At 38.9% G+C, this 20995-nt stretch overlaps 1 protein-coding gene across 1 annotated transcript in view; it reads left to right on the forward strand.

The window, feature by feature from the left end:
* The window catches only part of LOC126278854 (WD repeat-containing protein on Y chromosome), a 395714-nt gene that overhangs the window by 45130 nt on the left and 329589 nt on the right, over nucleotides 1–20995 (forward strand). Inside the window, exon 5 of the mRNA XM_049979130.1 lies at nucleotides 7390–7523. Within this exon, the coding sequence (XP_049835087.1) occupies nucleotides 7390–7523 (134 nt within the window). The remainder of the gene's footprint in view (nucleotides 1–7389; nucleotides 7524–20995) is intronic.

A 20995-nucleotide genomic window follows, 5' to 3' on the forward strand; every position in this document is an offset into this window, starting at 1 on the left:
CAGCTGATGGAACAAGTACTCTCCTACAGCCTGTGGCTTCCTATTAACACATGAGGTATCTTTACTGGTTCTACATTGCTACACAAATGGATTCATGGACTAAAGTGTATAAATAGACTAATTATTATTATTATTATTATTATTATTATTATTATTAGCAGTAGTAGTAGTAGTAGTATAAATAGTAGTATGAGCAATAGTTTAATTTCCTGCATTGATAATAAACATGACATCACTGTAAAAGAAGAAAATAAAATGCATCAGTATTTATAAACTTCATCAATATCACAAGTGATGGAAAGTCCAGGATGAGTTGACAAACCAGCATTGAATCCTGCTTGACTGAGTTTTCTCCTCCATGCAACTGTGATTAACCCCCACTGCCCTCAAATCGCTCCCTGTTAACCAGGTTGTTAACCTCTAAATTTGCCTATCAATCATTTCCCATGTCCTTTTGCATGGAAACCAACCTCACATTCACAGAAAAAACCTGAAGCCATCACCTTCAGACTGATACTAACTTTATAATCCTACCTGCCAACAAAGGCACTACAAGGATTACCAGCCAGTGGAACACTGCCAGCTGTCAGCTGTGTACATTTACAAACCCTGCACAGTGGCACCATTCCAGAAATCCAGCAGGATCTCCAGTTCATCCAAAAATCCTTAGGTCCATCCTTGAACCTCTCTCTCGAGTGTCTTGCCTCACTTATACTCCGTTATACATGCTTCCTAAAGGTCAAAAGCCCAACTAACCAGGATACCCCATTGTGCTGATTACTCTACCCGCAAAAAAGAGAATTTCTCCCTTTGTGGACCAACAGCTTCAGCCTGTTACTGATAACCTACCCACCAACCTACCTCCACCAACTCTCCACAATCACTCTTCTTGTACCACCAGGTGACCTAGTGATCACTGTCAATGCCACTCCCTGTGCACTAACATACCCAATCTCCAATGCCCATTGCTTGCCACTATTGAACACTGCCTTTCCCAATGCCCAGCTGCCTCCAAAACTACAACCTCCTTCCAGGTCACCATGGCCAACTACATTCATATCCATAATAACATCTCCTTTGAGATTGTCAACTACAAACAAATACAGGGTACAGCAATGGCCACTCACATGGCCATCTAGAGGAATATTTCCTAACCACCAAGAGTCCCAAATCCCTCATCTGGTTCAGATTTCTTCATGACATCCTCATGATCTGGACTGGGAGTGAGGACATCATATACACATTCCTCTACAACCTCAATACCTTTGCCCTCATTCGTTTCACCTGGTCCTTCTCATACCAACACTCACCAATCTCATTCTTCATCTGAAGGATGGTTACATGCATACTGCCATCCACATCAGACCTCTCAACCACCATCAATATCTCTGCTTCAATAGCTGCCAGCGCCAGCTGGGGTGGCCAAGCGGTTCTAGGCGCTACAGTCTGAAACCGCGCAACCGCTATGGTCGCAGGTTTGAATCGTGCCTCGGGAATGAATGTGTGTGATACCCTTAGGTTAGTTAGGTTTAAGTGGTTCTAGGGGACTGATGACCTCAGAAGTTAAGTCCCATAGTGCTCAGAGCCATTTGAACAATTTTTAGCTGCAAGCTATTACTCACCAATAAGTCCTTTCCATATGCCCTTAGCCACCCATAGTTGTTTCATTTGTAGTGACAAGCAGTCCTTCTCCAAATATGCCAGCACAAATCTTAATTATTCTCTCAACAATGTCCAGAGACACGTTTCATGTCTTGTCTCATCAGTCACTGATTACCCCCACACACCCATTGTCCAGCCACAAAGGAGCACACCTCTCATGACTAAGTACCACCCAGGACTGAATCAACCAAATCACATTCTCTGCCAAGGTTTCAGTTACCTCCCAACATGCCCTAAAATGGGAAATACCCTATGCAGAAACATCCTCATCGCCCCTCTCACCCCCCCCCCCCCCCCCCTCCTCCCAACAAACCTATGCAGTATCCTTATATGTCCCTACTGAATCCCTCTTCCGAGTCCCTTGCCTCATGACCCATGGTTTTGCAATAGATCTAGATAGAAGACCTGTTCCATACAACCTCCCCTACTACCACCTACTCCAGTCCTCCCATCCTATTAAAGATAGGGCCACCTGTCGTATCAGCCATGTGATTTACCAACTTATCTGCAACCACTATGCAATATTCTATTTTGGCATGATAACTAAGAAGTTGTCTGTCTGCACAAATGTCCACTGCCAAACTGTGGTCGTGAGACAGCTGGACCGGTTGATGACAATGCCACTCAAGACTTTACTTACTGCATCACTGTGCATTCCATCTGGATTCTTTCCACTAACACCAGCTCATCTGAATCATGCAGGTGGGAATTCTTCCTAGAACAAACCCTTTGTTTCCATAACCCCCTATCTCCACTTGCCTATCTTGTTTCCTGTTCCCACTTCAATACGAAACACATCTTCTACACTGCTACCACACCTACATAGTCCTTTCCCCATCCCTACTGCTGAGCAAGATGGTGCAGTGATTAGTATACTGGGCTCACATTTGGGAGGATGATGGTTCAAACCTGTGTCTGACCACCCAGATTTAGGTTTTCTTTTATTTCCCTAAATTGTTCCAGGCAATTGCCAGGCTGGTTCCTTTGAAAGGGCATGGCTGATTTCCTTCCCCATCCTTGACACACTCCGATGTTGTGGTCTGTCTCTAATGACTTCAGTGTTGACAGGACATTGAGCTCAATCTTCTTTCCTTCCTTCACTTCCGTAATTCTCTCCTATCCTGTTGTCATCCCTCTCACACACCTTCCTGATGCTGCACCTAGCAGCCTCATCCTGCCCCACCACATTCCTACATATTCCCAAAGGCGGCACTAGAATTTTCCCTCACACCTACTCTGCTACCCCTATATCCCTATGCTCTCCACTCCATGGCTCTCCTTTATCCTCTGTTCCCTTCCCACTAGATTGCTGCTTACAGCAGATGTGGCCACAGATGGACCTTACAGCATAAAGCCAGTAACCTTGTGCATCCACATGGGTGTGTTCGTGTGTGTGTGTGTGTGTGTGTGTGTGTGTGTGTGTGTGTGTGTGTGTGTGTTTACTCTTAGGACTACATTTGAAAGCTAACAATATTTCTGACAATTGTTTTAATTGTGCCTGTATGTGAACCAAGACCTCATCTAAGTGGTGATTTGTAATCAATATTACACTAAGCTTGACAGGTCCAAGAATGTATAAAAGCAATCCTAATTTTCAATATAACTTTTACTTTTCTATTTTATCAATTAAAATGTTACAACATTTTTGATTGTAAGAACAAAAATTTTCAGATCTAAAAGGATTAAATGCCAGCAACTCTCGGCGAACTATGTGGTCACAGTCTGTCAGACACCTACCCATCCATGTTGCTTGACTCTCGGTCACAGTCAGCAGTACAGAATGTTTAGAAGTCACTCAAAAATAGGTAGATCAGCTGGAGAACAATTGGAGGCTCTATGTAAGAACCCCCAATTGCCCCTCTTGTCTGTATAGATAAGAGTTTCCACTCGGCACCTGCTGTGGTGTGTAACCAGTCCTTTGTTTATAATGTCCTCTTATGTGAGCATAAGGAAAATATTCACCACACCATTCTTAGTTTCCTGTTCTATTCAGTTCTCCATGACTATGCCAGTTCAAATTTCTCTACACAGATGGAACAAAAGTCAATAACAGATTTGCAAATACAAGGGGCACACGAAGTACTCTATTGTGAGTTTATGCAGTGTATACTCTGCAGAGTTGATCACTATATCTGAGGCTCTGCAATACATTAAAACTCTGAGAATATAGGACATCCTGGCTTGTAGTGATTAGCTTTTTACAAGGGATATTTCAGTGCTATCCCAGAAACTTTTTGATTGCTGACATTTAAGACATTTTAGTTGCTCTCAACAGCTCCACAATGCTAGTAACATTCATCTGGAGACTGAGCCACTTGGGTATCCTGGGAAATGAACTCACTGACAAATTAACTAAAGGAGCAACAACAGTAGACAAACTTGGACTTAGAGTACAAGGTGAAGACCTAGAATATTGCAACTGTGACATCACATTTTCAAAATCTTGAATATGGAATGCAGGCCACCACAACTCTCAACAAGCTGAAGACAATCAAGAGAACCATAAGACAGTGTATTTCTCTTCAAGCTCCCCACAGACGTCTTGGAAAGATGCCATTGTACTGTACCGACTATGTACTGAGCACACCAGACTTAAGCATGTGACCTTTTTTTTATATAAAGAAGTGTCCCTCAGTGCAACAGTGGTAGTCATAGTAGTCCATATGCTCACAGTGGGTGCCCTGCTGGCTGATTTGAGACAAGCAATCAACTTACCTATGTCTCTGCCTCTGAAAGTAGCGAACAGTAGGCTAGCAGCTAACATAGTCCTACATTTTCTGAGAGAAAGTGGTTTTATGACAAAATTTCATGCAGCTCTATGTTCGGTGTCAGAGGTGGATGTGGGGAGAGTCCCTCTCACTAAACCATGTGCTCTGAATTGCGTCAATCTGCTTTCTCTCTCTCTGCACTGTCATGCAGTTTTAAATTTGATGTACATATTTGTGTACCTAACTGTTTATGCTCATTAGCTCTTTAGTCCATAAAGTCTTCATTTGATCACTCCATTTTATGTATACTTATTATAATAAACCTTCCAGCTGTATCTTTCAATGTTTTTGGTATAGGGTGGGAGTACAGGGTGCATTTATTACCATAGATATATGGTACAGGGAACTTACATTTTCAACCATGTTGACAAAGTCACAGACCCAAGAGCGGAATGTTATCCTTTTTCCATTTCATATACACTACCGGCCATTAAAATTGCTACACCAGAAAGATGACATGCTACAGTTGTGAAATTTAACTGTCAGAAAGAAGATGCTGTGATATGCAAATGATTACCTTTTCAGAGCATTCACACAAGGTTGGCACCAGTGGCGACACCTACAACATGCTGACATGAGGAAAGTTTCCAACCGAGTTCTCAAACACAAACAGCAGTTGACTGTTGTTGCCTGGTGAAGCGTTGTTGTGATGCCTCGTGTAAGGAGGAGAAATGCGTACTATCACGTTTCCGACTTTGATAAAGGTTGGATTGTAGGCTATCATGATTGCTGTTTATCGTATCGCGACATTGCTGCTTGCATTAGTCGAGATTCAATGACTGTAAGCAGAACAGGGAATTATTGGGTTCAGGAGGGTAATACAGAACACTGTGCTGAATCCCAACAGCCTCATATCACTAGCAATTGAGATGACAGGCATCTTATCCACATGGCTGTAACAGATTGTTCAGCCACGTACCATCCCTGAGTCAACAGATGGGGACGTTTGGAAGACAACAACCATCTGCATGAACAGTTCGACGACGTTTGCAGCAGCATGGACTATCAGCACAGAGACCATGGCTGCGGTTACCCTTGGCACTGTATCACAGACAGGAGCGCCTGCGATGGTGTACTCAACGATGAACCTGGGTGCACGAATGGCAAAACGTCATTTCTTTGGATGGATCCTGGTTCTGTTTACAGCATCATGTTGTTCGCATCTGTGTTTGGTGGCATCATGGCGAATGCACATTGGAGGCATGTATTCATCATCGCCATACTGGCATATCACCCAGTGTGATGGTATGGAGTGCCATTGGTTACAAGTCTTGGTCACCTTTTGTTTCATTGACAGCACTTTGAACAGTGGATGTTACATTTAATATATGTTATGACCCAAGGCTCTACCCTTCATTCGATCCCTGCAAAACCCTACATTTCAGAAGGATAATGCGCGACCGCATGTTGCAGGTCGTGTACAGGCCTTTCTGGATACAAAATATGTTCGACTTCTGCCCTGGCCAGCACATTCTACAAATCTATCACCAATTGAAAACATCTGGTCAATGGTGGCCGAGCAACTGGCTTGAAACAACATGCCAGTCACTACTCTTGATGAACTGTGGTATCGTGTTGAAGCTCCATGGGCAGCTGTACCTGTGCACACCATCCAAGCTCTGTTTGATTCAATGCCCAGTCGTATTGTGGCTGTTATTATGGCCAGAGGTGGTTGTTCTGGGTACTGATTTCTCAGGATCTATGCACCCAAATTGTATGAAGATGTAATCACATGTCAGTTCTAGTATAATATGTTTGTCAAATGAATACCCATTTATCATCTGCATTTTGTCTTGGTGTAGCAATTTTAATGGCCAGTAGTGTAGTTTTACATGAATTTCCATTGGAGTGAGGGACTAATAACCGAACTGTTATTTCCTTTAAACCCATTGTCATCATCACCATCTACCATCATCCTGTATTTTAGCTTCTCCCTATCAGGCTGTACCCTGTTTGAACTTTCTCTAGGGCAACTAACTTAAAAAAAAAAATCCCAGTCCTCTCCACAAAGCCCTGCTTCCCATGTAGCCACCTCCAGTGTGTGGTGGAACCCTGTTCTGAATAACAGGTTCATTAAATAGAAGCACCATGAAAATGTTATGCCAACTCATGGAGTACAGGTAACAGCACCATCACAAGTCTCTCAGTAACTGGAGAGCACAGCAATAACTATCCTAACAGTTGTCCAGGCCAGTCCAGATAATCGTAATTCATTTTATAGAAGCAAAGTCAGATGATAGCAGCTAGCAGTGGAAAAACTGAGGTTTAGCGATTTTCCATGTGGCTTTTTATTGGCTCACTGCAGAATTTGACACGACCAGTCCCTAGTATCAGCATGATTTCCCTGCAAGATGCACCTTTACATGACATGAGTTATGTTATATATCTATAACTTCCATTTGCTCTTCAAAGGGATTACTAAAATTATATTATTGAATATTTTGCTTCTGCAATTGCTATTTGGAATCAGTGTAATGAATAATTTTATGTGAAGTTACAAAGTTAACCACTGTATCTCCTCTGTCCACCTGCCCATGCATAGACTTTTAATATTACACTTACTCCCTTTCATCTCCTACAGATTTTGAAAAAGTGTTTTTGTTTTATCACTATAACAGGTTCTGTTATTCCAATAAGTTATTTTATTTTCCTCTTTCCACAAGTTTACTCAGTGTGGGTGGTATGCTAGCAGTTTGGAATGCATCATTCATGACAATATGAATTTTATTAGACTGATCCATATTAACCACAAGCTACGACATAGAATGATGAATGAAATCAGATTTATTGAAATTGTGCTTATAGAGAGAAGAAACTAATGTGTTGTAGTGTAATTTGTAGCAATCAACTTTAGTTTCATAGCTGCATTCCTTAGTGTTTGTCTTTACCTACATTATTTTTTCTGTATCTATAATAATTATTTTGTAATTGTATTACTTTTGTATTGTCTTTTACATAGCTGAACTGAAGACTACTCAGACATTTGTGACAGATCTTGTGTGCTTACCTGATTGTGAGATTGTTTGTACAAGTGCAACTGAGGATTTGCGATTTTATGACACATCGGCCAATAAATTTGAACTCCGTGTTATGGTAAATCAGGATTTTTATTATTTATCTGTGAATTATGAGACAGGGTTGAGAAGAAACACACACAGTTACACTTAAAATTTATTAGTGAATGCTGTCCTTCAAAATTAAATCAGGTTATAGAGCTTAAAGTTGTAGTTCTATCTTCTAGACACTGAAACTGTTTGTGTTTCTTAGACATATATCAACAGCATTCAGTTTGAGGACATTATGCTACTAAGTTCTATATTTTATTTCAGTATCCTACTATGGTTGTGTTTTGGTATGTTTCTTCTTTTTATACACTAGAAAAGGTTTACTGTTCCTTTAAACTTCATATCCTAACATTTAATATTACTATTTGCTTGTAATGAATTTGCCCTTTTATGCCATTTTGATGATGGATATAGTTAAGATCTTATAATTATTGAAAATATTTGTGCATGATGTTCAGCTATTTATGTAGGGATACAAGTAGATTTGAGGCTGCAGAAGGTGGTTCTTCTTAGAACTTGAAGAAGCTCTCATAATCTTAGTCATACTTAAGATGACAGACCAAGATAGATCCCAATGTCAAATCCAAATCTCAAGTGATGTAGCTGTAGTGCTTATAAGGCAACAAGCCTAATGGTTTACTTTTATCTTTAGTTTTTGTCTGGGATGATAGATAACACTGACCCAGAAATAAATTAAAATAGTTCCATTTCGCTGGTCACAGCTAAGGTTTCTAAGAGGTTTCTCTTGATTGTCAGGTTATTGACAAAACTACAAGTATTCCCCATGTGGGTTCCCTCGACCCCTCTTCCATGAAATAGGGAGGGAGGGGGGTTGGAGAGGGGGGAGCACAGAAAGAAGAAAAGTAGGGGGAGGGGATGTTGCTCTATGGGGAACTAATATAGATAGGCTACCATACTATCCAGTCATGGTGGTGAGTCAAAAGTCTGCTATCCTCAAGATGAAATATGTTATGAGTGGTACATGACTGTCTGACAACTAAGTGGCTTTGTTGCCTTCAGGAATCTTCTTATTTGTGACTGGCATGTGAACTGCCCAGGCCCCAACTTAATCTGCTGTGACCATAGATGTTCAGAGGCTTATAACTTTTCCTGTGTCTAGCTGAATGTAAGAAGGAAGGAAATGAATACTGAAAAGGGCTGTCTGTCAATTTCATTTTCAATAGTTATGTATTGAGTCTGGATTCCTGAAGTGCCTCTTGCATTGAGTATGTCATGTATCATTTCACTGATCATTCAAAAAAAAAAAAAAAAAAAAAAAAAAAAAAACCTACTGACCAAATTTTGCCTACTTGAAATTTTATGATGTATCTAACACATTTTAAAGTATAAATCACAACATTCTCTTAGAGAAGAATAAGGTTGATGGCTTTCAAGGTAGAATGAGTAAGTGGTTTGCTTCATATTTAATGATAGGAAGCAAAGGATAACGTTTGATAGCTCATACAGCTCTCATGATGAATATTGTTCTCAGCATGGAGAATTAAAGAGACCTGTTGTAGATCCGGTGTCATAGACCATTTGGCTGTTGCCTTTAATTAGTAGAATGTCTTTTCCATGACAGATTCTTCAGTTTCCCTTCTAACTATTTTCCTTATTATATTGAGTTTATTTTCAGATATTTTTTAGAAAGTTTTCACTCATTGTGTGCCACCAGTTTCATGTTATGATAGGGAGAAATACACTTTTAATCACAAAACTTTGAAAAACTGAGGCTTGCAGAGAAGAAATGGAGTGGTGCAATTATAAGGGGACATAAGAAAACAAATGAATTAATGAACAAATTGAAGGGAAGGAGATGATTATGACTAATGTAAATGGAAAGTAGATGGGAGTGATTTGTAACCAGGTGAATGGATGGTAGAAAGTTCTTCAGTTGTCACCAAGAGATAACTAAAGACTGGCACAATTATGTAATGCAAGATGGATAGATGGTGTTAGAAACCACATGAGGTCAACACAGATAGGTATTTCTGAAGACTGTAATGCATGAAACAGCCTTTAGGAGACTGTTATGTAGGTTTGGGCATCAAATGAATGCTGCTTTTGATGCTGATGATGATAACATAGTTTTGCAAGCTTACTTCATCAGTTCTAACTGCCTTAGAAACATTTCACACTGAATGACAAAAGTGTGTACTGAGAAAAGAAATATTTTCTACTTTGCTTCCTCCATTTAATTATTATCACTTAAGAGAAGAATGGAATATCAGGTATCCATATCATTCATATCTAAAACTGTCTAGACTTACACAGAGAGATCAAGGCTCTGAAATCCAACAGTAACTGAATCAGTACAGCAATCAACTATATTTTACCTTAGGTTATGTGCGCAGAAATTGTCCTAATAACCTCGCATATTCAGAATTTGTTTTTCCAGTATTGTTGACACTTCTTTTCCCTAAACTTATATGTATTGATGTGTAATTGGAAGGAGTGGTATTGCATTATAACATGTATTGACAATTAAAGCATCCATTTGTTATAAGCAGTTCTTCATCCCTAGCTCCCCATTCAATACCTCTCTCCTTTTCTCCCATTCTCTCTCTCTTTCTCAATCAATCTGTATACTTCTCCCAGCATATTTCTGCACTCACTTTTGAATAAATGAAAAACTGATCTTTTTATTCTAGGTACAAAGGAACGAGAACTTCATTTAATTAAACAGTAGGAAGTTCAGGATAGAACATCAAAAACATTATGAAGAGGATACATTGCCACTCACCACATAGAGGATGCACTGTGTCACAAACAGGGATAATGAAAAGACCAGGCCAGGTAGAGTTCCCACCCATGCGGCTCAGAAAAGCTGAAGTTTGCAGGAAGGATGCAGATGCTGCAGGCTTTGAGGCAGTAGTTGAAGAGAAGCACATTGCATTGGGATGTATGTTCAGCCTCTGAGTGGTTCAATGTCTCTTGGCACAATTTTGCTGTGAGCTTTCATGTGGACAGAAAAATTGTTAGTTGTCACATCAACATAGAAAGCAGCACAGTGATTCCAGCTTATTTTACAGATGACTGGTTTCACGGGTAGCCCTACCTTTGATGGGATAGAAGATGCTTGTGGCAGGACTGCAGTGTAAGGATGAGAACAGATCTTGCATCTAGACTTCTTGCAGGGATATCAGCAATGAGACAAGGGGTTGCAAGAATGCCTGGACAAGGATGTTGGGTAGCAGAATACCATTGGGGGATGGGTGGAGAAGATGGTGGGTAGGGTATCCTTCATTTCAGGGCACAATGGAAGGTAGTTGAAACCCTGGCAGAGAATGTGATTCAGTTGCTCCACTCCTTTATTTAATTTGATAGCTTGCAGTGTGCATAGATCAGCTGTCAATATCTAAACGTTATGTGGGATGATAAAGTTTCTTGTTATTGGTTAGTGTAACTGGGTTGCTTGAAGTAATGGTAAACTGATGGATAGCATAAAGTTAAGTAGAAGATATACTATGTATTAGTTACATATGAAAATATATGCTGGACCAGGACTCGAACACGTATTTCCTGCTTATTGTGAGCAGTCGCCTAATCACTTCAGCTATCCATACACACCTCCTGGACTGACACAGATTTCCATAAGGCACACTGTCTATTTCCCTATATGATAATGCCCTATGTACAAAAACTTGGGTCAGTCTGGGAAGTGTGGATGGATAGCCTAAGTGGCTATGATGACTGCTCATGATAAGTGGGCTGTCTGGATTCGAGTCTCAGTTGGGACTAATTTTCGTATGTCACTAGTGTACCTATACCTTATGTAGCTGATATGTATCTCATTTACATTTATTATTGTTTGGATGTATACTGGAAATAGTAGGTGGAGTTTCTTCTACATGCCAAGATTAAATTGGAAGGCAAGACAAAGTGGATAGTTATGCAGTTCATGCAAATTTAAGTCTATTGTAAGTGTATAATGTAAAATTATAATGACAAAGAATATTTTATAAGTAGATGATACTTATTTATTTGGCTTCAACATACTATATTCATCAAAAAGGAGGACAATAGTAATGACATACATATATTCACAAGGAAACAATCATTAGTCTCTGTCATGTTCTGCATAGTGACTTGTAGAGAGTAATTAGTAAAGAGTAAAACACTGAAACTTAAAAAGAATGAGTCATGTTGGTCACATAGTATTCGATATATAAAAATGGATCAATTGTTGTAAATATAGTAGTTGTAGTAGTAGTAGTTTATTCATCCAGAGACACTGTACATTGCATGGATTTCGTCAAAAAATACATAGTATATATATACACACATGTAGGGTGAACAATACTATACAAAATGCCGATGTGCATAGTAGACTACATAACATCAGACCACAATGAAATAGCATGTACAACTTTGATTATTTACATTGATGTATGAGAAAGACTTTTTACATGGAATACATAGTTGATATTTAGATATAACACATACAATTCTACCAATTTTGTACATATTATTTATTTAGATCATAGCAACAGTCAGATAAAAATTACTATTGGCACAGAGTACATAAATGTAATTGTTTAGTATGAAGCTATTCCAGGTATTCTTTTACAGTATAATAGCAGTTGGTCATTAAAAATTTGAATATTGCTTCTTTAAATGAAGACAATTTTTTTATTTCTTTTATCTTTACTGGTAGTTTGTTATACAATCTGCTTCCTTGTATGTTTGTTTGTTTCTGCGCCAAAGCCTTGTTAACTCTTTTTATATGAATGTCATTGCACTTTCTTGTTTTGTAAGTATGTAGATCCGAGTTGGATTGAAAATTGTTAATATTTCTTTTTACATTAATTACACTTTTCTGTATATAGAGGCACAGTAGGGGTAGAATGTTCAGCTGTTTAAATAATTGCTTTGAAGGAGTTAGCCTTGAACTGTTGGTAATTATTCTAACAGCTCGTTTTTGTAGAGTGAAGATGGTTTTGAGATTTTTCTTACTATGACCCCAGAAGGTGAGGCCACAGGTAATAGCAGAATGTATATAAGCAAAGTAAACAGCTCTGCTACATTCCCTACTACATACAAAGCTAATAACATGTAAAGCAAAGCAAGCAGAGCTTAACTTATGCGAGGGATACAGGATATGGGATTTCCAGTCTAAATTTTTGTCTATATGTACACCTAAGAATTTTGTGGTAGCAACTCTCACAATTTCTTTATTTTGTATTCTGAGATCTAGATCAGAGTGTGACTTTGCTTTCCTGTAATGGATATAATTAGTTTTAGAAATATTTATGGTTAATTTGTTCACTTCAAACAAATTTTGCAAATATCCTATAACTCTGGTTGCAGATGTTGGAATACCCGGTTTATGTCAGTTACTACAATGTTTGTGTCATCTGCAAACAGGGTTATATGAGTACCATTTACTAAAATATTTATATCATTTATGTAAAGAAGAAATAGGAGAGGTCCTAGAACACTCCCCTGTGGTACCCCATTTGGCACAGTCTGAATATCCGATCTGTAAACAATACTTTGGTTTTTACTGTTTGTTGTTGCAATTTCTACTACCTGTTTCCTATTATGGAGATATGACTGAAACCACTTTTTAGCTACTCCTCATATACTGACATATTCTAATTTGTCTAGCAGGATGTCATGTTGGACAGTATCAAATGCCTTTGAGAGATCCAAATTTATTCCTATTGTACTGTTGTTCTTATCTAGCCCCATTACAATATTTTCAATGAATTGGGTGATGGCTGACTCTGTACTCATTCCTTTGCGAAAGCCATCTTGGTTTACAGACAATAGATTGAATTTCTTGAGGTAATTTGTAATTCTGTTTTTCATGACTGTCTCTATTACTTTCGAAAATACCGATAATAAAGCTATTGGTTTATAGTTTCCCACTTCAAGTATATTGCCCTTTTTATACAATGGTTTTACTTTTGCAATTTTTAATTGTTGTGGAAAGACACCTTCTGAAAATGATATGTTTATGATGTGTGAGAGTGGGTCTGATATGAGACTAGCACATCTCATCATGACTGTGCAAGGTATCACGTCAATCCCTGAGGACATTTTATTCTTCATTGCTTTTATTATTCGATTAACTTCTAATTTGTTTGTGGGAGGTAGCAATAATGAATTAACACTTTGTTCTTCTGGGATTGATGTTCTACTAATCTTAGAACAATTTTTACTAAGATTGATTGGACTATTAATGAAGTAGTCATTAATGTAATTTGCTAAAGTAAGATTTCTGACTAGCACACCTTGATCATCTTTTAAAACAAAGTCATCTGGATTTCTAAAATTTTTGCTTGGGTCTAGTTCTTTTTTTACTGCATTCCATATAGCTTTTGATTTGTTTGCTGACCCAGCAATTACACTGTCATTGTGCATTGTCTTGGCTTTTTTGATCACCTTCCTGTAAATTTTCTTGTATGTCTTAACATAATCTGTGAAGTGTTCATCTTTGTTATCTTTTTTGAGTTGACTGATATGTTTTAGTGTTTGACTAGATACTCTAATAGCAGGTGTTATCCACTGGCTTGTGTTGCTAGGCATGACATTGATCTTTGTGAGCTTTTTTTGGGAAACACATCTCAAATAGGGACATGAATGTACTAGAAAAAGCATTGAAAGATTCCTCAGTTGTTGTTTGTGCCAAGACATCTTCCCAGGTTTCATTAGCTAACAACTGGATGAAAGTATTCACTTTTTTGTGTAGAAGTGCCTTTTGTATCCCCACTTATATTTTACTGCCTTGGGGATAGAGTAATTTATGTATGTTAATAGTGTATTGTGATCTGAAAGACCTAAGTTTACGTTTAGTGGCTCAGTGATACCATTCTCCATATTTGTGGAAATATTGCCTAAAAGAGAAGATGACAGTTCTGTTATTCTGGTGGCATCTGTAAAGAGTGGTTTCATGTGGAAGCTGCTGAGTATACTGAAAAGCTGTCTTTTTTCATCACTTTCAATTAACAGGTTAATATTAAAATCTCCACCTAAAAATAATTTCACTTCATTACTATAAAAAGTGTTTAATGCTGCTTCTATTTTTTTGAAGAATATGTTTTTGTCACCCAGTGGAGATCTATATATTGTAATGACAACTAGTTTTTCACTCTTCTCCTCAGTTTTTAACTCTATGGCACATGATTCAAAATGTTTTTCTATATTTAGATGGTCCAATTCTGTTTTCACTTTGAACTGCAGTCCTACTCTAGAGTAAATGCATACCCCACCATTTTTAAAAACACTTCGGCCATAATGTGATACTAAATTAAACTTGCTTATATTTATGAGACAATTCACTAGCCTTGCACCAGTGTTCAGATAAACAAATACAAGAGACATCAGCAAGATTATTTAAAGCTACTTCTAGATCTAGTACTTTGTTTCTGAGGCATTGAATATTCTGACACATTATCCTGACTGTTTTGCAAGTATTTTTTCTTTTGTCATTACCTGGTAATATGCTGCTTTTTCCATAGTAGCTGTGACTTATCTGCAAATTTTCTTGCTGATTTGGCACAATCTTTTCCTTTTCTACATCTGAAGCCATAAAAAATCCTTATTTAATTATGTAGATGTACCTTGTCTTTGACTCCTCCTTAGGCAGTGTGGTGTTGCTGCAACTGTTGTTGATGGATTTGTTGCTGCTGCTATTGTTGTTGTTGGTTCAGTTGCTGTTGCTGTTGTTGCTGCTGCTGTTTCTATGGCCGGAGGTGGTGGTGGTGGTGGTGGTAGTGGTTGTGGTGGTGGTGCTGACAGGATTCTTCATGCTGTTGCTGCCTTTGATTCATTTATTGGCACTATTTCTGTTGGTAGTGGATCTGTTGTTGTAGTATCTGTTGGTTTTGCTGTTGTTTCCGCCGAAGGTTTAGTTGCAGTTACTGATTGTGGTTTGACCATTTGTGGTAATTTTACTGCTACTAATGGTGATGATTTTGTTGTTGCTGTTGCTTCTGTTGGTGTTGCTACTTGTGATGAACCTGCTGTTATTGATTTTTGTGGTGTTACTGTTACTGTAATTGATGGTGCTGCAGGTGTTTGCTGGTGCCTTTTTATTTCATCCAATACTTTTTGTGCTACAATTTTCTTCCCTAGGCTATTCAAGTGAAGGCCATGAGAAGTGTGGAATCTCCAACCAATGGCCCTAATATCAACAACACAAACATTTTCAAATTGTCTGCATATACTGGAAAAACTCTCATTATCAGCACTAATTTCTTTGTTCACACAAGACCAGTGTGGCAGATCATAGCGATGTGGAATGTTAACAAAGAGAATGTTTGTATGAGACAAAAGAGCCAGATGCTTTTTCAATTCTGAGCAGGCTTTAGAGGTTTCATTTTTATATACATCGTTAGAGCCACCAAACAAAGCTACAAAGTCTTTTGAAGTCAACTTGATAATTTCATCAGTTTAAACATTCTTAATTACCTCTGAAAGAGAAGCCCCAAGCTTGACATAACTGATGCCTCATTAACAAGAGAGGCTAATCCACGCCGATGGCTATCAGCTAGAATGTGCAGTTTTCCCATGTGATTATGTACTTTTTGCTGTGACCTAGGCATATGTTGACATGAATTGGGCATAGGCCTATTCAGGTGAGCAGCAACTGCTGAAACATGTACCTGCGTATTTTCAAAAATATTTTCTGAAGCACTATTATCACTTATTTCGATTAGCACTTTGTATCTGTTTCATAATTGAATAAGTGGGTTTAGTCTGGCCCTGTAGAAATTGGTATCATATTTCCTTTCTGACGATGAATTTTCGTGTGTTTTCGGTGACGGATCAACTTTTGCACACCAAGAACAGAACTTTGTTTCACATACGCCATTACTTCCTACTCTCCTGTACTTTTTACACAAGTTATGACTTATATTTTTGCTACTATAGTTAATGGTTCCTGAGTGGAGTTCACTGTGCGATTTATTTACGCCCGTTGTGTTCAGCTGCGGGGATTTGTTGCACTCATGTTGTAAAACGCATATCTCTTCCACTAACACTGCAATGATATTGTTTGTGTAATCCACCTTATTAAGTTTTTACACAGGATCTTCTCTGCTACATTTTGTGCAGAACCAAATCTTATGTTTAGAATTTACGTTAACACATGAATAATGTAACACAGTTTTACATATCATGCACATTACACCTTTAACCGCACGTTTCTTGCAGTGGCAGGGATCCGAACTTAATATTACACTTGTTTCCCTGAAAGACGATGTAGATGCTCCACATGTGTAATTCTCCTTATTACTTCTTGTGGTTCCACAGTTTTTTTTCTGCGACTTTCTTTATTATGTAGCATGGCATGCACAAGTTTTCACAATACACTCTGACTATACTGCACGATAAACACATTTTCTCGTTATTTTTACACTTTTTTCTGGACTTCACACACTTGCGATCCTCACTCAGCTCCATGTTTAACTGTTCTGTAATCATCACTTAAATTTTGTATTCCTTTGCAGAAATATGTCATAATAGCTTATGAAATGTTGGAGCAGATCTATAGTACACATGTTATTCTACATTCAACAATATTTTATTGACTCAAATAGATTAACAAGAACCAACCATTGACTGCAAAACAAAACAGCTGTGGTGCTTCATGTGCCACACAAAATAGGATGGTTTCCAATCCAACTCGGATCACATAATTACAACACAAGAAAGTGCAATGACATTCATATGAAAAGAGTTAACAAGGCCTTTGCACTGGCTTAACTAAGCTGGTTGATGCAGTATGATTGGCTGTGGTGCATAGTTGCTTCAAGCCTAATAATGTATCTAATGCTTTGAACAGGTAAGCTTCAAATTTTTGCCCTGGTCAGTTGTTACTTGCAGTAGCACAACCACAAAAATATGTTTGCACTATGGTTTCAGCTGCAGTATCTTTCATGGGGAGGCTTTGAGCCATCTGGTGAATTAGTCCACAACTGTGAGACAATGACCGTAGCTTTCTGAGACTGGAAACAGGCCTACAATATCAGTGAGCACATGTTAAAAACATTGATTTGGTGGTAGATATGCACCTAAAGGTTCCCTGACATGTGGTGTGATCCTGTTCCTCTAACATACTTTGCATCACTTGACAAATGGTTTACAATCTGCATGCATTACAGGCCAGATGAAACTTTGCTTGATCAATCTAGGAGTGCCTCATACTCCTGGGTGTGTCAAGCTCTGTACTGATGCAATGTTTTGGGTTCAAAATTGCTGTGGCACAAATGGGTGTTCTTTCACTCTGGATAGACCATAATGTACTTCAACATTCACTTCAGGCATCACAATGCATTGCAACTTCAGTCCTCCCAGTTACTTCAATAGATCATGTAACTCACCATGTTATTGGGTCTGTGTGAGAGCATCAGATTCAATGGCAGTTGCTACAACTTCAGCATGTGAACATGCACCTGCTGTCACTTTCACAACCTTTCACTGTACATAGACAGTGCAGGTAGTGAAATGGCTAATGTAATCTAGATAGCATAGCTCTCTCAATGCTTTCTCTAATTTTACAGCAAAATTGTAAGTTAGCAGCTTGCGATCTGTATAAATACTGAGCTGCCAGACTTGTAACAAATGCCTGAACTTCTTGACTGCATCATAGGCAGCATATAGTTCATGGTCATACGTTGCCCAATGTTGCTGTGTAGGTGACAACTTGTGACCAAAAAATACAACTGGCTGCCAACAATGCTTGACCTGCAGTTGCAGAGTAGCACCAACAGTGGTAGATGAGGCGTCAACCATAAGCACAAGAGAAATCTCTGACACTAAGTGTACCAAATGCGCAGCCTCTGCAGTTGCTGCTTTCACAGCTTGAAAATCATTGTCCACATTGATTGTCCACTGCATCCTCTCATTTGGCTTTGGTTCATTCAGGTGAGCAGTTATCAATACATTATTGTATAAGAATCCATGATACCTAGAAAATGGTATGGCTCTCTGACTGTATTTGGGTGAGGGTGTTTGCTTATGGCTTCTACCTTACCCTGTAATAGTCAAAGCCATGTGCATCTTCCATGTAACCAAGATATTGCACCTCCTTCACTCTGAAAGTACACTTTGAAGTATAAGTTGTCAATACTTGTGCAAGTAAGTGATCAAATAATTGGGTCATCTACTGGAAATGCTCTTCTTCTGACACAGATATCACCAATATATCATCTATTTAGACGTGATAGAAGCCTGAGCCCCTAGTGATGTCATCCATGAAACTGTTGGCATGTCCATGCTGTGTTGCACAGACAAAACTGCATCCTAGTGAACTCGAATAGGCTGAGCGGTGTTGGCAGTGCTATTTTTGGAATCTCTTCCATCTCTCTGGTAGTATGCTCAGACTAGGTCAACTGTGGAAAATATGGTCTTACCGTAAACACTGGAAGAAAAGTCTTCTAAGTGTGGCACCAGGTCCAACCTAGGGTGGTCCTCACAGTGAACAGCTGGTAATTGCTGTAAGGATGAAATCTGTCTTTCTTCTTAAGTACCACGTGGATTGGGTCTGAGCAACTGCTACTCAAAACTCTGCAAATGCTCTGTGACACCATGCTACAAAATTCCTGCTTCACAACTTTCAACTTCTCTGCTGTCAAAGGTCTAGGCTGAGTGTGAATTGGTGGTTCTGGTGTGGTCAAAAGGTGATCCACCATTGTGTGTTTAACTGCCAGGAGAGTAGGCAACTGCTGCTTGATTTCAGGAAATTCTTTCAATAGTTGTGTGTGCAGCATATTTCCTGTAACTACATGTACCATCATCAGGGTGACACAACACATCTTCTCTGGAGTATTCAGGTTTGTAATCAAATCGATCAACTCATGACATGATAGACCAGGTATAATATCATAAAAGGATAAGAAATCAGCTCCTGTGATAGGCTGTGATGTATTAGCTACTGTGAAGTGCCACTCAGATATATGGTACAGACCAAGGTTAAGCAACAATGTTACCAGGCCATATGTTTTAATCTTAGAGTATTTACTGCCAAACACATGACAGTCATCACAGCTTTGGCATGGTAGATGTGTTGCCGGGTACACTGAGTACACTGACACTTCTGCCCCCATGTTCACTAGATGCTGTAACTTCGTGTTGCACTCTGTGACAAACACTCAATGTGTACTGCTGATAGAAGTGGCTGTTGTTGCTATGGTTTCTGCTTCATGTTTCCTCTTGCACAGTGTTGTACACTTTCACACATTGTTGGCAAACTCCTTGTGATACCTACAGATACTTGGTGTTGATGATGAGAGGTTGCAAATTTGTCATGGCCAATGGTGCAGTCACTGCTGAGTGTGCATCATTTGTAATGTGGCTACTTGTGTGTTAAGTTGTGCTCATTGTGACTGTAGAAATGCTAGTGTAACTGTAGGCACATTTTCTTTTTTGCAGTTTCAGTGTTGATACATTTTTGTGGGATATATGTCATAAATCCTGTCTGCTGTCTATGCTAGTGCAGTTAGATCATCTGTACACACTGTCAGAAATTTTTGTGTCCAAGGGTAATAGGGATATACAAATATTGTGCAGCTTGCCAATGTGCGCAAATGGTGTAAAAGTTGTGATGGCTTGTGATTTTTGAGCTCCTTAGACCACAAAAACTTCCCCAGTTCCTTTACCTCTGTCTGTGACAGGAATGTCACCTGTTCATTCTTGACTATGCATACCATTAAGTTTCCAGCAGTGCAGCTAGAATATCCTGTACTTCTGCAGCTAGGTCCTTTGTGAGCACTGTTACAACATAACCATATCTTGTGTCATCTGCTGATGTCTCTGCAAGGACTAACTGGCTTTCAAGCTGTGCAACTCACAACCCTGTATTGCCAGAATGGTGACAATTTAACCATAACCCTACTAATTACACTGCTTTCAGCTGGTTCTATGGTGACTGGTGAATTGCCCATTCTTTTGCGAGAATGAGAATGGCATGGCCAGTGCAGAAGTGACAGACATTAAAATTCCAATGCAGATAACATGTGCAGAACTACTTACAATTATGAGAACATAAGAGTCATGGTGATACAAAGCATAGAATAATCTAGAACTCTCTAGTCAAAGAGTGATCAAAATAATACTTCAGAACTGCAATTACATGGTATGTGTAAGTATCACTTTACACTCACATTTGTGGGGACAGAATGAGATAGTACAAACATTTTCTATCAGCTTAAATTGTTACAATAATGTGATAATTGTTTGTGTTTTCAACTGTTGGTTCCTTATCTGATGGTACTCAAACCTATACCGTTGACATCTGGTACATGTAAGCTTAATCTGGTGCCAGCACTGCCCTGTAGCAACTTTGTGGATTTATGAGTGCAGAACACACTCTCCTGATGCTTCCTGCTTTTCCCTAATCAGCTGGCCAAGTTTTATTTCTTTCCTTCGTGGCATCATATTGGCAACATTCTTGGCAACAGCAGAAATTCCCATTAATCATGTAGTCTGTTCACTGGTTATGTGAGGTGACCTTAATTGATGTTACTGGACCCAACTGTCTAATGTCCTGAA

This window comes from Schistocerca gregaria, chromosome 6 (assembly GCF_023897955.1).
Source record: "Schistocerca gregaria isolate iqSchGreg1 chromosome 6, iqSchGreg1.2, whole genome shotgun sequence".
NCBI classification, from domain to species: Eukaryota; Metazoa; Arthropoda; class Insecta; order Orthoptera; family Acrididae; genus Schistocerca; species Schistocerca gregaria.